The sequence below is a fragment of the Parasteatoda tepidariorum genome, chromosome 4, assembly GCF_982258835.1.
Source record: "Parasteatoda tepidariorum strain Cologne lab strain chromosome 4, Ptep-v5.0, whole genome shotgun sequence".
Taxonomy (NCBI): domain Eukaryota; kingdom Metazoa; phylum Arthropoda; class Arachnida; order Araneae; family Theridiidae; genus Parasteatoda; species Parasteatoda tepidariorum.
The window spans coordinates 26625453-26649475 of record NC_141758.1 but is presented as its reverse complement, the minus strand read 5'-3'; the positions used below and the strand labels follow the sequence as shown (position 1 = coordinate 26649475).

Sequence of the window (24023 nt, the reverse complement as noted above, 5' to 3'; positions counted from 1 at the left end):
TCAAAACAGGTAAGCATTAAGTCTACAGAAAAAATTCTTTCCGCCAAAGAAAACGTTTCATTTTACAAGCATGCAACATACCTGCCAACTTTTAATCCCTTCCATTATCATTTTTCCCAGTGGCATTAAAACTTCAATTTTAAGCAAACAAATACGTTGGATTTGAGAAAACTTAAGTTAACAACCATGATAGTAACGTATATTAATATATGTGCTTAATTTTTGTAAGAATAATGGTGATCAATATTATCTAAAAATTAAGTTTATAAAATAAAATAGTATATACTTACTACCACTTCAAATATGAAAATAAAATCTTCCGGAAAATTCGAAAGAATTGATAGGTGTGATGTAAGATCTACTTAAGTTGTAAATTATATAAGCCTACGAATTATGTAGAAGTAGTGGTGGATAAAAATCTACTAAATTGAATTTATTAAACCAAGAATCACAATAATTAAGTTTTGCATAAATTTTCTGCAATTTCATAAAAGAGTGTAAATATTATAGTTCTATATCATGTTATATGCTGTCAGCCAGCTGTTTTTCGCGTACTATGTGAAAGGTCAGCGTCAGCGAGCGGTGGCAGACGCAGCCTAAATGTAATTTCAGTGTCAGCCACCGGTGGTTGACGCAGCCTAAATTTAATTTCAGCGTCAGCCACCGGTGGATGACGCGACCTAGATGTAATTTTAGTGTCAGCCACCGGTGGCTGACGTGGCCCAAATGGGAAGTCCAGTGTCAGCCACCGATGGCTGACGCGGCGTTCAACGTGTTAAGGCACATATCAGGTGTACCGCTGGCAGGGTTGCTAATGGTGACTAATACTGCAGGAAGTGCAGACTATTAAAAGTTAAAATTTACTAAAATAAAATAAAATTAGCAGCATTTTAAAGCATATTTTTTCAGTCTACTATGGAAAGTGAAAGCAAAAAATGTTTGTATAAGAATAATATTAAATGTAAGTCATAGTGGTAGAGTAGGTTGAGTAATTAAAGAGGTAACAAATGTCGCCTGCGTCATTCCTGCACTGATTTCTTTCGGATGCTTTTGTTACAATAATAAATTCTATGCATTCGAATCCTTTCAATTTCTATAATATTAGTTTTAAGGTTTCGTGTATGGTTTCATTCGAAGCAGACCGCAAAAATATATAGGAGTCAATGCTTCTCCTGTTCAGATAATATTATCAAATGCAGAAAAAATATATAAATAAAAATTTGTATTTCGTAAACGTAAAATTCTCATTCTGAACTGACAGTTTGAAGAAAACTATAAAACATAAAAAACAATGCCTAATTTGTCTAAATAGCAGTAGCTAGGTTTACTTGAGGAAAGTATAACACTTTGCTACTGGTTAAAACTGTAAAGAAGGTACAACAATTTAAGAATAGAATAACAATTAAGAATAACAATAAGGTTATGAGAGTACTTTTTGTACAATCCTTGCAACTTCTGAGAAATCAGTTTCAATGTTTTGCGTATGATTTCATTCGATTCAGAGTGCAAAATTACATAGGATGCAATAATTTCACTAAAATCCTTGCAACTTTTAGAATATTAGTTTCATTGTTTGGTGCATAATTTCATTCGATACAGTCAGCAAACATATGCAGGATACAATGTTTCACATGCTTAGATAATAATGTGAGATGCTAAATGAGTATGCAAATAAAAGTTTGTATTTCGTTTACGCAAAATTCACATTTTGAACAGTCAGTTTCAATAGAATTGTACTTTATGTTTCCAAATTCCTTAAAAAAGCGATAAGATTCTTTCTAAAAAAGGTTTTAAGAAAAAAACCATGGTCGAATCGAGTTTCTTGTTTTACTCAAATAAATTCAAAGAGCCGTGACGGTCAGGGGACAGAACATTTGCCTTTAAATGGAGCGAACCAGGTACGAATCCCAGTGATGACTGGTCGATACGAATTCCGCATGCGGCTTGCACCGACCGCAATGCTGGCGTAGAATATCCTCAGTGGTAGACGGATCATTGGAGTCCTCTTGCTGTCAGGCTAACTGTGGGAAGTTTTCGTTGTGATCATACACGCATCACTAAATCCAATTGATCATATACGGGACGCCCTTGGAATACCAACTCCAACGACAACCAAGAGGTGTTTAGTGCAAGAGTAAGCTTGATTGCCACAGGAACCTGTTAACAATGGGAAAGGTAGAAACGAGTGTTGTGTATCTATTATATGCTCCCTATTAGACATGGTTTTCTCCGACTTATAAGGTGTCGATTAACTACTGTGCTGGACAAGTGACCTGTCTCCTTATTTCGGGTACAGGATGTTCCTTTTTTTGTTTTCCCATATATTGGTTTCATATCGGATGATATTTTAAAAACGTATGGTATTACCTGGTTTAATTTTTTTTATTGCTAAAAAAGCATTTGTGTCTTTAATTGTTTTCACCAGTGTAAAAGTGAAGAAAGACAATTTTCCACAGGAATCCTTTTTTTATTAGGCAACATTGTTTTTTTGGCAAATTTGATTTGTCCCATTCATTGTGAATATAGATCAGGGGTGTCCAACTGGCGGCCCGTGGAGCCATTGTTTGTGGCCCGTGAACTAAAACCCGTGTGGCCCGTGAACTCACTTTTTGCGGACAATTTTCGTAAAAAATCTATATGGATTAAAAATACTTTTCTCGTTAATAAAAACCTAATTTCTTCGTTTCCGTGAAATTTAACATACCAACAGTGCAAAAGATTTATTTCTCAAGTTTTGCATCCAAGAAAATATTTATTGAAATACAAAAATAATTGTGTATGTTGCTCTTTTTTATTTCATTTTTTCGTATTTTGTGCATATAATTTAGCATGTGCGTATCAGAAATTTTCTAGAAGAAATTTTCCGATTTAACTTTTTGAAACCACTCATTTAGGACGAAAATATTTACACACACATTTGTAAATTTTAAATGTAAATATCTGTTCTCTGGTGGTTGCAGCAGACAAACCTCAATTTTCTCATTGAACATTTTGTGTGCTACTATGTACTTTTTAAAGTTTTATATCTTAACAATTAGATGTCTGTTGCACATTAATTGCTTAATACATAGGTGCACATTAAAGTTATTGCAGCCCGAATTTTTATTATTTATTTAATATTTTTAAAAATATTATTAATAACAATTAAATATATTTAAGAATCTACTTCTTATTTTGATTTGTAATTCAATACTTTTGTTCTGTACAACTTGGTAAAAATCTGACAGTAATATTTAATGTTCCTTCAAACATAAAAGAGTCCTACATAAAATTTTGACAAAGTTGCGGCCCGCCATTTGAATTGTGTTTTTAATTGTGGCCCCCGGCCTCAAGTTGGAAACCCCTGATATAGATGATACGAAGTGGTGTGCCTAATGTAGAGTAGTTAACACACAAAAGGGGAGGATAAACGTCATATAAGATAAAAACATAGCAATTAAGGTGCTGCTAAGTAACGTGTACAATTTCAGAAAATTTCCCTCTCAGTTGTAAGTACTCACTAGCATATTATATTGCTAGTAAATACTAGATAACATACCTGCCAACTTTTAATCCCTTCCATTATCATTTTTCCCAGTGGTATTAAAATGGAATTAAAACTTCAATTTAAAGCAAACAATAAAACTTCAATTTTAACCCCTATCCCATTCATCTGGAATTTTAGAACAGTTTTGGTTGAGCAATGAGGTAAGCAGGCAATGTAGTTCCTTTTATGAATGTGGACGCACAGATTTTTTGAAAAAAAAAACACAAAAATCCTTCTGGAAAATCAGTTTCATTGTTTCGCGTATGATTTCTTCCTATTCAGAGTGTAAAAATACACTGGATGCAATAATTTGACTAAAATCATTGCAATTTTTGGATTATTAGTTTCATTGTTTCGCGTATGATTGCATTCGATTCAGTCATCAAATATATGTAGGATACTATGTTCCACTTGTTTAGATAATAATGTCAGATGTATAAATGAATATACAAATAAAGGATAGTATTTTGCTTATGCAAAATTCACATTCTGAACTGTCAGTTTCAAGAAAACCGTGAAGCATAGAAGTCAGTGCCTCAATGGTCCAAATAGTAGTAGGTACATTTATAGGAGAGTTTAAAATTGTATTTTATTTTCACAAAATCCCTATAACTACTTGACTCTCGGTTTTTCTAAACACTATAAAAATATAGTTCTCTATCAAAGCTCTAAGGGCAAGGTCTTGTCAATTTTTACCTAAGAAAGGTTTAACAAGCCACAGTTAAGAGCATTTCTTCCCTTCAGATGTCCGAGTTTCATTCATTTTTTAGCTATCTTTATTGAACTCGAAAGCATATAATTGCTAACTTCTCCTATTTCAATAGATTCCCCACCGAGTATAAGGAATTATAATCTTTCTATATTGTTATGAAAAGTGCTTAGTGGAAAAACTATTAGGCTCTTTCTAAAAAAGATTTTAAAAGGAAAAGAAATCACGGTCGAATCGAGTTTCCTGTTTTCCTCAAATAAATTCAAAGAGTCGTAATGTTCAGGGGATAGAACATTCGCTTTTGAATGAAGTAAACCGAGTTTGAATTTCAGCAATGGCTGGTGGATACGAATTTTGCTTCCGGCTCGCACCGACCTCAATGCTGATGTAAAATATCTTCAGTGTTAGACGGATTCAACTATAGTGCTATATATCAGTTCATATCGGAGAATATTTTGGCCAAGTTTGGTATTATTTGCTTTGATTTTTTTTATTGCAAAAAAAGCATTTGTGTCTTTAAATGTTTTCGCCTGTGCAAATATAAAGAGAGGAATTTCGATTTTAAGGAGTAATAATCCTTTTTTAACTAGGCAATTCGATTTGTCCCTTTCACCGTGTATGTAGATGATACAAAGCGGCGTGAATGATGTAAAGTAGTTAACCCCGTTTTGTCCCGAATTTATATGTTGAAATGATACAAAAAGCGGTTTTATGGAAAAAGTGGTATAATATATTTTCGAAATTAATTGTTTTTTCTACTGTTAGGGCATTCAAATAGTCTTTGATAGATCAATAAGTACTTGCTCCTTATAATTCTAAATCTAATCAGAAATAACTAAATCATTGTGGTATCTGAGAATCTTTTAATTCACCCAGATAAATGAAAATACTGAAAAACAATTTCCCACCACAATGAATGTTTTTGAAAAAAGGAACTGTCCTAAACATATGACGCTGGGCGTTAACCGGTTAACGCACAAAATGGCAGGTTATTTGATTTGGTATTGGGAGGATATAGGTCATATAAGAAAATAACACAGCAACTAATGTGTTGGTAAGTAACATGTATCCTATTTCATACAATTTCCTTCTCAATTTTAGGTACTCACCAGCATATTATATTGCTAGCAAATACTAGATAAACATAATGTACAGAATAATTTCAAATAAGCAAGTCACAAGATTTCATTTTACTTATAAAAACTCGTTCATCTTTCAAAGTGGTAGCTACTAAAATTTTATTCTTTTTTATTTATCTAATTTATAATTAAATGTCAAATAATAAAAATGAAGTTTAAATTGCACTTAAAAAATTACTGCTATTAAGTACTCTTTTCTAAGTAAGTTTTCAAAAAATTGTTTCACAAATTTCTCCGAGAGGGAGGGAGGCGGAGGAGAAACTTCGATACTGTTATTTAGGCATATAAGGTATTGATGCCGGTCATTTTTGTTTTCCCATATTAGTTTCATATCGGTTGATATTTTGGCCAAGTTTGGTATTATTTGCTTCGATTTTTTTTATTGCAAAAAAAAGCATTTGTAGCATTTATTGTTTTCACCAGTGTGAACATGAAAAATAAATTTCGACATAAATCCTTTTTTTAATTGGCAATTTGACAAATACCATTCATCGTAAATATAGATGTTACGAAGTGGTGTGAATGATTTGGAAAAGTTAACACGCCAAAAGGTAGGTTACATACCTGCCAGCTTTTAATCCCTTCCATTATCATTTTTCCCAGTGGTATTAAAATGGAACTAAAACTGCAATTTTAAGCTAACAAATACGTTGTATTTGTGAAAACTTAAATTGACAATCATGAGCTAGATCATGTAATTTGGTAAGGTACCTGCCCACGCATAGTAACGTATATTAATATATGTGCTTAATTTTTGTAAGAATAGTGGTGATCAATATCATTTAAAAAGTAAAATTATAAAAGAAAAAATAGTATATAATTACTATCACTTTAAATATGAAAATAAATTCTTCGGGAAAATCCGGAAGAGTTAGCAAGTATGAGGTTAATTGATTTCGTATTGGGAGGATAAACGTCATATACGAAAGTAACATAGCAATTAACGTGTTGGTTAGAACCATGTGTACGATTTCTTAAATTTATTCCTCTATTCTAAGTACTCACCAGCACATTCTATTGCTAGCAAATACTTGATTAATTTATTTATTTATTAGTAGTTAATTCAGAGAGAAGGCTGGTTTTCATTTCTTAATAAAATCTCTTTGATTTTAGAAAGTGGTACCTACTAATATTTGATTCTTTCTCGTTTTCATCAAACTCATTATCAGACAATAAAAATGAAGTTTAAAATTCCTGCTATAAGCGATTAAGTACTCTTTTCTATAAGGAAAAAAAACTGAAATTCGAAACGGAAAGGAAAGAGAATTTGGGGTAAAGATTGCGAGGTTGTAATATTCCAAAATGCCTTCATTATTATGTACGTTTCATCTTTTATTTTATAAACATAATTTAACCCTGATTAATTTGCAAAGTTTTGCTTTTATATAACAAATTTTCCATTTTAATTTCGCGACAACTTTTTTTATTATAATAAATTGGAGAATTTGTGTCTCTCTTCTATCGTCTAAAACCGTTTGTTCTATCGACTGCAAGGGTCAATTTTAGATCTCGATCCTAGGAATCATTCGAATCGTTTAATTAGATCGTTTCAGAGAGCCGTTTGAAAAATAGAATTTTCTCATGGATAAACTGTTAGGTATTGTTTCAAATTGAACTGTGCACGTCTCATTTTTTTTCAAACATCTCTAAGATAACACCAGTGCTGCTTGCTAGCTTGTAGTTTCATTTGATTTTTTTAATAAAAGAGTCTATTGTGCTTACTTTACAATTTTAATTATTTTTTATTCGCGATATTAGATAAATACACTGATGAACATTAAGCGTTCATGAACTACGTCAGCAAATTAGTATTTCCAAATTTATATGAAACCAATCTTTTATTTTGCTTATAGCGATTATTTGAAAATATTTTGCTTTAAAATGAAATAATTTAAAACTAATGTTCATTGTTAAGGAAACAAAATTAGTTGTATATTCTACTGAAAGATAAAATTAATGGAAAAGTGGTATCATTCGGTAAGGAGAAACAAAAAATCGCCATACTATTATTGACGCCAATGCTTAACTAATTTTGGTAATATGTATTAATTGAGCAGTTTTAATACATATCCTGTGGAAATAGTGAAAGGAGAAAAGTACTTTATAATGGTAACTTATGAACTATCGTGAGTTGGCCTCGAGCAACCGTATCATGCAAAGTGATACTGAATGTGGTTAATCATTATTCTAAAGGTGCATGAATAACTGCATAATGAACTGCAGAAAAAGAAATTGCGGATCTCCGGGGAGGGCAACAAATAATTATTTTAGCTTCGTTCATTGTGTAATATGCCTTTCAGTTTTGTGAATGATTTCGTTGTGTTTAGCACAATTTTAATGATTTTTTTATAAACCACATACGAATGCTCAGCTACAAAGTAAAGAAAAGTTACCCCGACCTGCCCCAATTTAGGGCATACGGGTATATGTTTATTTAAATCCAAAAAGCAGTACAAAGCATAAAAAACATAAGATGCGTAAAAATACAAGGAATAAGCAGCAACAGCCCATGAACATGGCGGGTGAGTAAGATAAATATTAGGCTATAGTAAAAAAGTGAAATTTAAAACCTGGGAAAAGCCCCAAAATAAGCAAAACTCCAAAAGTAATTTAACAACAAATGCTAAAATGAGCAATTTTAAAACCTTATTAAACTTGGGTGAAATAGTAAAACTTTAAATTGACGAATCATATAAATTTGATTTGTCCCACTCATCGTGAATATAGATGATACGAAGTGGTTTGAATGATGTAGAGTAGTTAACACACTAAAAGGTCAGTTATTTGATTTGGTGTTTGGAGGTTAAAGGTCATATAAGAAAATAACATAGCAATTAATGTGGTGGTAAGTAACATACGTACTACTTCGTAAAAATTCCTTCTTAATTATAAGTACTCACCAGCATATTATACTGCTAGCAAATTCTAGATAAACATTAACGTTTGCCAAGCTCATATAGAAAAATACTAGTTTTTATTTTTGTTATAAAACCTCTTTGATTTTACAAAGTGGTAGCTACTAAAATTGTATTCCTTTTTGCCTTCATCAAACTTATTATCACACAATAAATTTAAGCTGCATTAAAAAAATTACTGCCATAAGCTATTAAGTTCTCTTCTCTAAGTAAGATTTCAAAAAAAAATTTTAAAAATTTTTTCGGGAAGGGGGAGAGGCAGAGGAGAAACTTTGATACTGTTATTTAGGCATATAAGGTATTCATGCCGGTGTCGAATGATATTTTGGTCTAGTTTAGTATTATTTGCATTGATTCTTTTGTTGAAAAAAAAATACTTGTGTCTTTAATTGTTTTCAGCAGTGTAAATATGAAAATAAATTTTTGTGATAAATCTTTTTTTAACTAAATAACATTGTCATCGGAAATTTGATTTGTCCCACTGATCGTGAATAGAAATGATATGAAGTGGCGTAACTGAGTGTTCCCCAACCGTCGGTCCGTGGATCAAATGGTACTGGACCACTGAGCCTGAACATTCATTCTCCCAGTTGGTCTTTGCATTTAAAAGAATTCGAGCGCTACTTCCCAAAAGCGAAAAACCACACACTGGTAAGGAATAAATCTGCGACCCATTTGTACACAAATCGGGTGAATCTAGCATGTCTATGCATGAAAAAGATCAACTGCTGGAGATTGCAAAGGACGGCGTCCTTAAAACTACGTTCGAAACAAAAACTCTGCAGGTGTTCTGGATTAAATTCATGGCAGAATACCCTAAGATTGCTACCACAGAACTTAAATCCCTATTGCCATTTCCGACAATCTAACAACCTATCTGTTTGAAGCGTGGTTTTCTGTAATAACAGCAACTAAAACTAAGCAACGGAATAAACCGGACGTAAGCAACGCACTTCAGGTGTCATTGTCTCCAATTACCCCCAGATGGAACCGTCTCATTGCAAAGAAACAAACTCAGGGTTCTCATTGATGTAACGTTCTAGTAAGTTAAAATGTTAAATCACTTTATATTTATTTTTTGGTGTAACTGTATTTTATTTCGAAGGCATGCTTAAATACAATTAAATTTAAATTCATAAATCAAAATAATCTAAAATATAAACAATCAACGCCCCCCCCCCACCAGCGGGCCGATGTAAAATTATCAAATGTTGACAGGTCAGCGGTGATAAAAAGGTTGGGGAACACTGGTGTAACTGATGTAGAGTAGTTTACACACTAAAAAGTACGTTATTTGATTTGGTGTTTGGAGGATAAAGGTCATATAAGAAAATAACATAGCAATTAACTCGTTTTGTCCCGAATTTATATATTGAAATGATACAAAAAGTTGTTTTATGGAAAAAGTGTTATAATATACTATCGAAATTAAATGGTTTTTCTACTGTTATAGCATTCTAAAAGTCTTTGATAGATCAAAAAGTACTTGCTCCTTATAATTCTAGATCTAATCAGAAATAACTAAATAATCATGGTACCTGAAAATCTTTTAATTCACCCAGATAAATGAAAATACTGAAAAAAGTTTCCCGCCATTTTCCGTCTTTGAAAAAGGGAACTGTCTTATAAAAGAGTACTTAATAGAGAGAATGATAACCGGTTAATGTGGTGGTAAGTAACATATGTACTACTTCATAAAATTTCCTTCTCAATTATAAATACTCACCAGCATATTATATTGCTAGCAAATACTAGATCAACACGAATGTTGCAAAAGAACCGAATCAACTAGCTTTTCTTTTAGTTATAAAATCTCTTTGATTTTGCAAACTGGTAGCAACTAAATTTTTTTTTGTTTTCATCAAACTTATTATCATACAATAAATTTCAGCTGCACTTAAAAAATTCCTGCCTTAAGCTATTAAGTATTCTTTTCTAAGTAAGTTTTCAAACAATCGTTTTACAAATTTTTCCGAGAAGGGGGTGAGGTGGAGGAGAAACTTCGATACTATTATTTACGATTATAAGGTATTGATGCCAGTGTAATTTCGTTATGCTGAATCAAATGATGCCAATCCACAGACAATAGAAATGTCTCACAAATTATAAGGATTTTTTGGTACAAAAAATAAAATTTTGTACTTGTATCGATTTTCGTGTCTGGCAATGCTATCTATACAAGTAAGGTATTGCTTCCTAAATAATTTTTCCCATTTAACGGAATAAAACTGAACTCAAATCAATGGGACTTATGGTTGAGAATGATAACGTTATGATAAGGCATGTAGGAAGAAATAACATTGTTCAACACTTTTTTCACTTCCCTCTCGGCTCCGTTGAGACATAAAAATTCAGCACTCGAACTGAAATATGTATAGCTTAATAATTTTTATTCACATTATTTCGGGAATTTTAAAAATTATTATATTATATTATTTATAAATGATATGAGCTGTGATGGCTCGGTTAGCGCCTCCTACAATTGAAATCTTGCTCGCGGTTTCTGACAGGTAGTCTTATCTGACTACTATGGGGTCAAACCGTTTTACGAAAAAGCCCTGTAACACAAAATCTAGTTAAAATAAGAAAATGGTAGAAAATATATGTCAAAAAATTTGTTTAATTTATGAATATGATAGGTCTATCTCAGTCACTTTTCAACCACTACAGATTTAAATCTCAAATATATATGATAAATTTCTCTCAATTACTTTCACATACCTGCCAACTCTCCCGCATTTTGCGGGAGATTTTGTTTTCATATTTAAAGTGGAAGTAAATGTATACTATTTTTTCTTTAATAAATTTAATTTTTAAATGATTTTGGTCACCACTATTCTTACAAAAATTAAGCTTATATATTAATATGCGTTACTATCATGGTTGTCAACTTATTTTTTTTCAAATTCAACGTATTTGTTTGCTTAAAATTGAAGTTTTAATTCCATTTTAATACCACTGGGAAAAATGATAATGGAAGGGATTAAAAGTTGGCACGTCTGCTTTCAAAATATATACATTTTTGTGCATTTAGTATTATGTATTTTTCCTCCTTTTCTGAGGCTATCCTCCTTTACTGTGCAACTGAGAGGCTCGGAAATTATACATCGGGGGGAGGCAAGTTAGTCTGCCACAAAAACCTCTTCTCTCTCTAAAATTTGTTTGTTTAATCTTTTTTTCTCTTTTCCCAATGCTCACCTCTGTTAACATCCGTCATTTCAGGCATATACAGGGCGATTTTGTTGGCCTCTCTTTCAGGGGCACCATATTAGTTGGACCAACGTCACTCCCTGTTTGTTTAATCTCGTTTCTTTATTTTAATTTTTGCTCAGTAAATGTTACTCAACCCCAACTTTCTCCATTCAATTACGCTTCGACGATTTATTACACATTCCTGCTAAGATGAATTAGTTAGAGCGCCTCTCAGGGCTGATGCTAAGATTACTACCTATATATGAGGTACTTTTAAAGTAGAATTTGGGTTCATGGGCACAACAGGTCCACTTTCTCAACAGTCTGGGCAGACTAATTATAATATACCGTGTGAAGAATTTTCGATGCAGGAGATGTGCATACCTTGATATATACCTCACTGCATACCTACCAACTTTTACTCTTTACAAAAAGAGATTTTTCGTAGTGGAAGCTAAATGTATAATGAAATACCAACATAAGTAAATATTAAGTCTACTGAAAAATTCTTTCCGCGAAAGAAAACGTTCCATTTTACAAGCATGCCGAATGTCTTTCTTTCTTCATTTATAGAAAATTGGGGACCTAGGCCGCTCAGAAGGCCCATATCCCATACATTATGAAATAGAATAAAAGGTTAAAATAAAAGACAGTTTGAGTTCAGCAGTCTATGGGGTGGGCACGCAGAATTTACCTAAGTTGTGAATAATATAAGCCTACGAATTATGTAGAAGTAGTGGTGGATAGAAAACTACTAATATGAATTCATTAAACCAAAAATCGCAATAATTAAGTAAATTTTGTATACATTTTCTGCAATTCCATAAAAGAGTGTAAATTTTATAGTTCTGTATCATGTTATACGCTGTCAGCCAGCTGTTTTTCACGGCCTATATGAAAGGTTAGTGTCAGTAAGCGGTGGCAGACGCAGCTTAAATTTAATTTCATTGTCAGCCAACAGTGAATGATGCGGCCTAAATGTAATTTCAGTGTCAGCCACCGGTGGCTAACGCGTCCTAAATGGAAAGTCCAGTGTCAGGCACCGATGGCTGACGCGGCGCTCAACGTGTTAAGGCATATATTAGGTGTGCCACTGGCAGGGTTGCTAATGGTGACAAAAATTGCAAGAAGTTCTGGCTATTAAAGGTCAAAATTTACTAAAATAAAATAACATTAGCAACATTTTAAAGGATATTTTTTCCCAACTACTATTGAAAGTGAAAACAAAAAATGCTTGTATAAGAATAATATTAAATATAAGTCATAGTGATAGAGGGAATTGAGTAATTAAAGAGGTAACAAATGTCGCCTGCAGCATTCCTGCACTGATTTTTTTCGGATGCTTTTGTTACAAGTTTGAATATGTATGCACATTCTTTTTTGTGCTGTGCCACTTTATGCTACCATTGCATCAAAGGGAAAATACCCTATCACTTTCTTTTATAAAAGGTGTTCAAAAAGGTGTTTTTTGATTTATACTTTATATTATTGAAACCCTCGTTACATCTAATCCAATTAACTAATTGATCAGATAGCTTACCAAAAGTTTAAATAAAACTAATACTTTTTGCACATAAAAATCCTTATAACTTCTGGATAATTAGTTTTATTGATTAATGTATGGCTTCATTCGATTCAGTGTGTTGCAAAAATAAATAGGATATAATACTTTCTATTCTTAAAAATCCTTGTAACTTCTGGAATATTAGTTTCATTGTTTCGCTTATGATTTCATTCGCTTCAGTGTGCAAAAATACATGAAATATAATAATTTTTATGCATTAAAATCCCTTCAATTCCTATAATATTAGTGTCAAGGTTTCGTGTATGGTTTCATTCGATTCAGTGAGTAAAAATATATAGGAGTCAATGCCTCTCCTGTTCAGATAATATTGTCAAATGCAGATAAAAGTATATAAATAAAAGTTTGTATTTTGTAAACGTAAAATTCTCATTCTGAACTGACAGTTTGAAGAAAACTATAAAACATGAAAAACAATGCCTAATTTGTCTGAAAGCAGTAGCTAGGTTTACTTGAGGAAAGTATAACAATTTGCTACTGGTTAAAACTGTAAGGAAGGTACAACAATTTAAGAATAGAATAACAATAAGGTTATGAGAATACTTTTTGTACACAAAAATCCTTGAAACTTCTGAGAAATCAGTTTCATTGTTTTACGTATGATTTCATTCGATTCAGAGTACAAGAATACATAGGATGCAATAATTTCACTAAAATCCTTGCAACTTTTAGAATATTAGTTTCATTGTTTCGCGCATAATTTCATTCGATACAGTCAGCAAACATATGCAGGATACAATGTTTCACTTGCTTAGATAATAATGTGAGATGCTAAATGAGTATGCAAATAAAAGGTTGTATTTCGTTTACGCAGAATTCACATTTTGAGCAGTCAGTTTCTATAAAATTGTACTTTATTTTTCCAAATTCCTTAAAAAAGCGATAAGATTCTTTCTAAAAAAGGTTTTAAGATAAAAAAACATGGTCGAATCGAGTTTCTTGTTTTTCTCAAATAAATTCAAGGAGCCATGATGCTCAGGGGACAGAGCATTTGCTTTAAATGAAGCGAACTAGGTATGAATCCCAGTGATGACTGGTCGATACGAATTAATTAATTGCATAAAAACTGTTGTATGTAGGGATAAACCGAATGCAGACTTGAAATCAGCGACTCGGAAATATCTAAGAATAATTCGAAACAGACAAAAAATTGTCTCCCAAAGATACTTATTAATTGTTGCAGAAAGTTTTATATCTCTCCGAGATCTTCATTCTCTAAGCTCACTCTTAATATAATCTCAAAAGTATAAAAAAATGAAGAAATAAATAAATGAACAAATTATAATAAAATAAGAGAAAGAGATTAAATATTGTCAGATATAAATATTTACATTAAAATAGAAATTTTTAAAAATATAAAAGACTCTAACGAGATAAAAAAAACCTTGTGAGCTACTATGCAGTCTAATAGTATTGATACTTCTCATATATTAATTTTTATTGTGTGTCACATTTTTTATATTTCTTTGATTAAATTTTTCTTTCAAGTACAGTTGATTGCTTCTAAACAAAAATAATCGATCATTTTGTTACGATTTATATATCAACAAAATATTATTATATATAAATATATTATTAATTGATTATATTTATTTTTTAAACAAGTGATTTTATTTTTTTTCCTTAAAAGAAATAACCTACTTTTAATCTAAACAACAAATATCTCAACGGAAAGCAAACGATATTAAGGAGGTTGGTGATCGAAGTCTTCTAATACACAAAAAACTAGTTTTCTAGTTTATGATATCAAAGCTGCTGATTCTCACTTGGAGGAAGACCAACATTGAATCCCTTTCACTATCATGCTGCGTATCCAGAGATTAGTAGTAAAATTCGCACAACCCATGATTTTCGTGGAGATACAATCTATCCGTCTGTTTAACCCTGTGTTCAATCTAAAATGAATTCCTGTTTTCAATATGAATAGTGGAAAATGTTCCACTTACCTTTAGACCGCCAATTTGATGATCATAAACCTTTATTGGTTTTAATTACAAATAGATGAAGATGAATTTACATGAAATGGTAAATGATGATTATAAAGTGATGAAAACATTAAGTTAGGTATTAGCGCTGCATGGCGCGTCTCTAGTTACATTACATCTACTGTTTTTGAGAAATAAAAAGTTATTACTTCTGTTGCGCCAGTGGCGCCATCTGGGGATAGTTTTCTGGTATGAGGGGGATGAGGGCTCGTTACATCCTCCCACCTTGAGTTTTGGACGACAAATGTCATGACGAAACTCAATTAGTCAATTCAAGTCTATAAAGTTTTCGACATGGTCGTAAGTATGATCCATGCCGAGTTTTTACGCGCACCACTCTTGTTTTTCCATCTTTGCCGGGGTAAAGAGCTTCTATTTTGCCCAAAAGCCAATTGATGCGTTTGTGGTTATCGTCTCCTACGAGAACGATTTCTCCTTCTTTAACTTGAGAGTCTTTCTTTTTACGGGCAAAATCCTTAAGTTGTCCTAAGTATTCAATTCGGAAACGTTTTCTTAAGTCCTCTCGAATTTTTTGACGATAGGCAAATCGTTTTTTCATCCTGGTGGCATCAATTAAATCAATATCTGGTACTCCAGATTCTTTAAGTTCGTGCAAAAACATGGCAGGTGTTAATGGTATCAGGTCCTCTAGATCTTCTGAGATGTACGTAAGTGGTCTGGAATTTATGATGCTTTCAACATCACAAATGACTGTGTATAGCTCTTCATAGAGAAGGTTTGCTCTTCCAAGGACTCTTCGTAAAATTGATTTCAGCATTCCAATCATTCTTTCAAAAAATCCACCCCACCAGGGTGCAGAGGGAGGATTGAACTTCCAGTGAATCTTTCTCGAAGTAGCAAACTCTTTTAGTTTTTCGAAGTCTACTGATTTCAGATCTGCAGCCGATCGAGTCAGATTTGTGCCGTTGTCAGAGAAAACCGTTGCGGGTCTTCCTCGTCGTGCTATAAACCTTCTAAATGCCAACAGAAAGCTATCCGTGGAAAGTGAAGTTACTAATTCAACATGAATGGCTCGGAAAACAGCACAGGTGAACAGCACGATCCAACTCTTGCTTCCATCCTTCAAAAAGAGTGGTCCGCACAAATCCACTCCGATGACCTCGAAAATCAATGCTTCTCGTACACGATCTTCAGGTAGAGGACCACTTAGGACTTCTGTAGGACGAGCGCTGAACCTTTTGCAAATGACACATTTTTTAATCACTCGTTGAACAGTTTTTCTGCATCTGAGGATCCAATATTGTTCTCTTAAAACTGACATTACAATTTGAGTTCCGGCATGATTTAGTTCTTTGTGTTTATCAAGTATAAGGCAGTGAGTGACATTATGGTCAGATGGCAGAACAATAGGATACTTAAATGTTCTCAAATCCTTCCTCATGGCTATTCTTGTTCTAACTCGTATAAGGCCTTCATCATCCGTTATAGTTTGTAATGAAGTATAGCAAGGCTTGGTTTCTTCTGCTAGGCATCTGTTCTGCACGTACTTCACAATAACCATTTCAGCATCTTTCATTTCTTCAATAGTCAGCTGTTTTTCGAGGTTTCGTTCATCCGCAGCACTCTTGATGTTTCGATAAAATCTGTAAATCCAAGCAGTTACTCTTATCATTTTTCGATATGATGTTAAAGTATCATATAACGGAATTTGTCCTTTGAATAAATTTGTTGAAGTCACTACCGTTTTTCTTCTTTCAGCGTTGATAATGTCCAAATCTGGATCGATAATATCTTTTGGCCAGAGCTGTGGTGGATCTTTCAGCCACATAGGGCCCTCCCACCATTTAGATTGCTTAAGATGCTCTGCAGAACATCCTCGTGAGGGAAGATCAGCTGGATTAAGAGTTCCGGGAACATAATTCCATTCTTCTGGCAAACTGAGAGATCTGATTTCTTGGACTCTGTTGTAAACAAAAGGGGCCCAATTTTCATTCCTTTTTATCCAAAAGAGGGCATTTACTGAATCTGACCAGAAAAATGTTGGAATATTTTCAAGTCTTAAGTCTGATTTAACTCCATGTGCCAGTCTAGCTCCAATTGTACAGGATAAAAGTTCAAGTCTGGGTATTGTGACGGGTTTTAGAGGAGCTACTCGAGATCGAGCTTGAATGAGCTGACATGATGTCGAGTCTTCGTTTTGGCTTCTCAGGAATATGCATGTAGCATAAGCTACCTTGCTCGCATCACAAAAAATATGTAAACTTAAATTTCTCGAACCTTCAGGCTTGTCCAAGAGACACCTCGGAATGGTTATATCTTTCAATTGACTTAGTTGTTTTTGCCATTTTTCAAACGTTTTTCTAATAGAAGATGGTAATTCTGCATCCCAAGTGCATTTTAGCTTCCAGCACTCCTGAAGCATGATCTTCGGTCTTAATGTTACTGGACACGTGTAACCAATTGGGTCGAATACTTTGTGAACTTCAGACAGAATTTTTCTTTTGGTTAAAGTCTCAGAGGCCTGCGATGTTTCCTTTAAGTCCAAAGTCAATGAATCAGTACTTAACTTCCAAATCAGTCCCAAAACTGGTACTTTTCTTTCTTCTTTAGGGATGGCTACTTCTTGTGAATTTAGGATACTATGCTCCCACCCTCTTAGATCGAATTGAGCTCTCTTCAATATATACTGCAATTCAGTCATAAATTTGTGCAAATGTTCTCTATCTTCAACACTGGTTAAGCAATTATCTACATAAAATGATTCTTCTAATTTAACTGCAGTATCCAGCATTGATTCTGGCGCTTTTTTCAAATGGTACCGTAGAGTGGCTCCTAATAAATATGGACTGCAAGTCAAGCCAAACACCACTCTTCTATGTTGGTAAATTTTGATCTTCAAAAGGTCTCCATTTTCACACCATAGAAATCTTAGGAAAGGTCTATCAGCTTCACTCAGTTGGATCTGTAAGAAAGCTTTTCGAATATCTGCAATGACTCCAATCTTATTTAATCTAAATCTGTTGATAACTGAAGGAATGAGCTCCACAAGATTAGGTCCTTTTTCAAGACAATTATTGATAGAGGGGAAATTTTTCATTTTGGTCGAACCATCAAAAACGGGTCTGATTTTGGTAGTAGAATTTTCTTTTATCACTGCTCGGTGGGGCAAAAAATGTTCATTGATGGCAGTATCGTCTGGGTCAACCTCTTCGATAATTCCCTCTTGTAACCATTCTTTAAATACCGCTTCATAATCTTCTAATATTTTTGATTTCTTTAAGGACTCAACGCAGTTCTTCAATCTTCTTTCAGCAACACTTCTATAATTAGGCAAAGTAGGGTGATTTAAGATCCATGGAAGGCTCACTTCATATCTCCCATCTTCAAGTACCTTAATGTTGCGATTAAAATGGTCTTCGGTAGCTTTTGCAATTTCTTCTCTTGATTCTTTTTCACCTGGGTCTAATATTCCTAACGTATCTAGTTTCCAGAGATCCGAAATTTTAGCCTGAGCCACATGAAGGGACAAAACCGTGTTGGTACTATTACTGTTTTCGGGATCACGAGTTTTACCCATAAGTGTCCAACCTAATCGCGTTTCGAAAGCAACTAAACTTTCTGAAACCGATTTAATAATACCTGTGAAAAGTTTACCACAAACGTCGGCTCCGATAAGTAAATCAATTTCTTTAGTTTCTGAATTCGACCCTTCCATGTTTTTATAATCGCAAAATTTAATTCCTAACTTATTCGCTTCTTTTATCCACGAGCCATCTCTTATTTTAGGAATTTCTGTACAAATTTTTTCCTGATCATAAACTTCAAAGTTACAAAAATAATCCCGATTTAAATCACTCAAAAAAATTCTGTATTTATTATGCTGATTAGTTCTTTGTAATCCCCCGAAAAGACTATGATTTAAGTTTTCTTGCCCTATTGGTTTGTAACCTATTTTATTTATTGTTTCTTTCAAAAGATACGACTTTTGGGACCCCGTGTCTATCAATCCGCGTATAATTATTTCCTTTTTTCCGTTTATTAAGCGAATTGTTAACGTTTGCATTAATACTTCCGGATTACAAGTTTCATTCGATAAAACCGTACTTTCCACTTTACTATCTGTTTTCTTTTCCGGACACATAAATGTATAATGACGTCTAAAACAAATATCGCATTTTACAAAACTCCTGCATTTTTTAGCCGTATGGCCAAAGCGAAAACAAATAAAGCAACAACCGCTTCTCTTTAAAATATCCCTTTTCTCATTCATTTCTTTCATTTTAAATTCATTACAATCCCATAAATTATGTCTATCGTTACCGCAAGAAATACATTTATTTTTCTTATTACACGATTCATTCAATAAACCTGACGCCGTTGATATGCGATTCTTATTTTGTTTATGCGAATTCTCGCCTCCACTGCTACGCTTTGAGGAGGGGAAGGGGGAACATTCTGAAACTCGTGTTATAGACGAACTCAAGGCCGTGGCTTTTTCTCGGCTAATTACTTCTGTTTTTAAAATATCGAGGATCTCTGATACTTTCCACTCATCATCATTGCTATATTTTTTGGTTATTTCTAACACAATATCTGAGGGAAGTAATTTAATAAGTATAGGACAGAGTAAAGCCCCGTAATTTTCCTGATTAATTCCCAAAGATTCTAAATTCCTTATTTCAGTTTGACAAGAATCAAAAAGTTTTCTTAATGAAAAAATATCCGTTGATTTTTCTACTGGGGTTAAACTCAATAATTTATTCAAATGAGAGTTAATTATCAACGTTTTCTTGCCAAAGCGTTCTTTTAATGTTTCAATTGCTGATACATAATTATTATTTGTTAAACTGAATCCTTTAATCGCATCTGAAGCAGATCCCACTAAATATGTTTTCAAGTAATTAAACTTTTCAACATTCGACAAATCAGTGTTTTTATCTATGGCAGATTCGAACTGATCGTAAAATCTTTGCCAGTCGGAAGGATCGCCGGAAAATTTCTCTATAGTTAAAAGAGGCAGTTTCACAGAAGAAGTTTCATTTATTCTTATATTAGTGTTTATCTTCGGTTCAGAAATGTTCGAATTTAACTCAGGAGACACTACCGACAGTTTTTCTATTTTTCTGTTTAATCTGCTTTTACTTCGTACAATATTTGTCAAATATTCATCACACTTTATAATTTCTGTATCGATTTCATTTACATCCGTAATACCCTGCTGAATTTCGAGATCAATTTCTTTCAATTGTTCTTGTTTTAATATTAATTCAGACATTAACTCATCCAATTCATCTATTGTAACCTTATCGTCTTGATAAATGTTTTCGATTTTGGTTAATAACTTAGTTGTTAATGACCTTATCGTAGTACGCTTTTGTTTGGATTTCTCCATCTTAATTTATAAGCGAACTATTTATACACTTAAAGTCACTATTCTATGAAACTAAATTTCTAATCGAAAATAAACAAGAAATCTCTTAATGGCGGTCCCTGTTCGGGCGCCAGAAAATGTTCAATCTAAAATGAATTCCTGTTTTCAATATGAATAGTGGAAAATGTTCCACTTACCTTTAGACCGCCAATTTGATGATCATAAACCTTTATTGGTTTTAATTACAAATAGATGAAGATGAATTTACATGAAATGGTAAATGATGATTATAAAGTGATGAAAACATTAAGTTAGGTATTAGCGCTGCATGGCGCGTCTCTAGTTACATTACATCTACTGTTTTTGAGAAATAAAAAGTTATTACTTCTGTTGCGCCAGTGGCGCCATCTGGGGATAGTTTTCTGGTATGAGGGGGATGAGGGCTCGTTACACCCTGCAACCCGCTTTTTTCCCATTCATGGTTTCATTTCAGTTTTTCAGAGGTGGTTAATTTTTTATGCAGATCTATATTAACAGATGGCCATAAATTGTCCGTATTTTTACGAATACAAGTATATTCAATGTGCAGCATTTCGGGAGTTGTATACCGTGAGCAATTTGTTACTTAAAAATAAAACTGGAATTATAAAAGGATTTGAAAGGAAAGATAACTTGTTGGCAAAGATCGTGAGGTAAGACTTTTCCCTAAAGCCTTATTTATTATTTATCATTTTATTTTATAAACATCATTTATCCCAGATAACTTTTCAAAGTTTTGGTTTTATACAACTATTTTTCCATTTCAATTTAGCGACAACTTTTTTGATAATAACAAATTGGAGAATTTGCATCCCACTTCTAACTCCAAAACCGTTTGTTCTCTCGGTCAATTTTAGATCTCGATCCAAAGAATCGTTCGAAGTTTTTAATTAGTTCTTTTCAGAGAGCCGTTTGCATTGGTAAAGTGATATGAATTGTTTCAAATCAAACTATATACATTTCAGCCTTATCAAATATTTCTAGGATGACACCAATGATGTTTGCTAGTTTGTAGTTACATTTGATTTAAAAAAAAAGAATTTATTGCGCTTACTTTGCGTATTTAATTAATTTTTATTCCTGATGTTAGATATCCACTGATCAATGTTAACCGTTCACTGACTTAAACTTGTATAGTAAACTGAAAGACAAAATTAATGGAAAAGTGGTATTAATTTGATTAGGAGAAACATAAAAAATTGCCATACTATTGACGCCAATGCTTAATTAATTTTGTTAATATGTATTAATTGAGCAGTTTTCATACAGATCCTGGGGAAGTAGTGAAAGGAGAAAAGTGCTTAATTATTCTGTCCAGCGATTCAGCCTGGACAGAGACTCGAAACGAGTTCTCATCTGAAGAGAATCTGGGAGCTGATATCGGCCATTTAACAGTGTCGAAAAAGGCCGCTATGACCGAGGTGGTCTTATGGTGCGATCAGGCATTATGACATACCGACTTTTATGTGTAAAGCATCTGCGCCAAATTCCATATTTATGGGCAGTAACTTACGTCCACACAGAGATCAGTTGGTGGACTGGACGAATGCTTCAACTATTCAATGATATTCAACGATTGGTGTAGCCTGCGATGTCCACTGACCTTAATCCTATTGATCATATATGGGACGCCCAACGTCATATAAGAAAATAACATAACACTAATGTATTGGTAAGTAAAATGTGTTCGATTGCATACAATTTCCTTCTCAATTTTAAGTACTCACCAGCATATTATATTGCAAGCAAATACTAGATTAACATTAGACAAGGTTCCACAAAATGTAATATTAAACGATAATTTTCACTTGTTTAAAAACTCTCTTTGATCTTACAAAGTGGTAACTGCTAAAATTTTATTCTTATTTGTTTTCATCAAACTTAATATCAGACAATAAAAACAAAGTTCAAACTGTTTCTAAAAGATTACTGCTATTAGCTATTAAGTACTCTTTTCTAAGTAAGTTTTCAAAAAATTGTTTTGCAAATTTTTTCGAGAAGGGGGTGAGGCGGAGGAGAAACTTCGATACTATTATTTAGGCATATAAGGTATTCATGCCGGTGTAATTTCGTTATGCTGAATCAGATGACGCCAATCCAGAGACGATAGGAATGTCTCACAAATTATTAGGATTTTTTAGTACACAAAATTAAATTTTGTACTTGTATCGATTTTCGTATCTGGCAATGCTATCCATACAAGTAAGGCATTGTTTTCCAAATAATGTTTCTTGTTTCGCGGAAAAAAACCGAACACAAATCAATGGGACTTATGGTCTAGAATGATAACTTTACGGTAAGGCATGTAAGAAAATAGACATTGTTCAACCTTTTATTCATTTCGCTCTCGTTTCCGTTGAGACATAAAAATTCATCACTTTAAAATATGTATAGCTTAATAATTTTTATCCACACTATTTTAGGAATTTTAAATAATATTTTAATTTATATTTTTAATGATATGAGCTGTGATGGCTCAGTTAACACTTCGAAAAACTGAAAGCTTGCACACGGTTTTTTTACAGGTATCTGACCACTATAAAGTAGACAAATTTACGCTATTTCAAACAAATTCTAGTAAAAATAAAATAGTGGTAACAAGTATATGACTGAAAATTTGTTTAATTTATGAATGTGATTGGTCTATGTTATTCACTTTTCAACCACTACAGATTCAAATCTTAAGTATATATGATAAATTTCTCACCATTACTTTTAAAATAGAATTTGGGTTCATGCGCCCAACAGGTTCATTCAGTAGTCTGCTCAGAAAACTTAAAATATACCGTGTGGAGACTTTCTGGTGTAGGAGGTGATGGCTCAGTACATTCCAACCAACTTTTACTCTTTTCAAAAAAGATTTTTCGATGTGGTATCTAAATGTATAATGAAATACCTAAATAGGTAAGTATTAATTCTACTGGAAAATTTTGTCCACGAAAAAATTCTCTTATTTTACAAGCATGAAGAATGTGCATTTTTAAAGATAAAGTGGTTGGACATTAGCCAATATTTAGGGCATCATATTAAGGTATATATCAGACAGCATATTTTTTTCGATTAATATATATATATCCAAACATAAATTCAAATTCTTAAGTGAAATTATTTAAACAGGAGGTAGAAAAATAAAAATAACCATAACTACATTAATTCAAATTCAAATTGGAACAGCGGACAAGGGAGCTAAAACCAAATTCAAATCATATAAGCTAGTAATAATATAAATTTACTCAAAAATAATTTAAATATAATTTAAATAAAGTTGTGTGTTTACAGAGCAGCACTTCATCAGGGGACACACTGTCTGTAAACACACAGGAGCCTTTCTGTTGTTAGTGGCAAAGCCAAAACTAACAGTGCCCCGAGGCCCCTAATGAAAATACAAGCATAAAGAATATTAATAATAATAATTACCAAATTAAATAAATATTTACCACTTTAACATTCATATAAATTTGCAATATAATCACCTTAACTGAAACAAATATACAAAACACTTAGAAGACATCAAAAAAACCGCCCCCGAAGCACATATAAATATTCAAAACAGTTACAGTTAGAAAAAGTGAAAAAGAAATTCCTTAAATATTCCAAATCAGCT

At 32.9% G+C, this 24023-nt stretch overlaps 1 protein-coding gene across 1 annotated transcript; it reads right to left on the bottom strand.

The window, feature by feature from the left end:
- Positions 1–15307: 15307 nt before the first annotated feature.
- On the bottom strand, positions 15308–18724 carry LOC147810823 (uncharacterized). The gene has a single exon (XM_087162099.1). The coding sequence runs from the start codon at positions 18722–18724 to the stop codon at positions 15308–15310; it is 3417 nt and encodes a 1138-aa protein (XP_087018225.1).
- Between the last annotated feature and the right edge of the window lie 5299 nt (positions 18725–24023).

Coding starts and splice junctions, on each gene's coding strand:
- LOC147810823 (XM_087162099.1), bottom strand. CDS start 18,724: ATGGAAGGGTCGAATTCAGAAACTAAAGAAATTGATTTACTTATCGGA.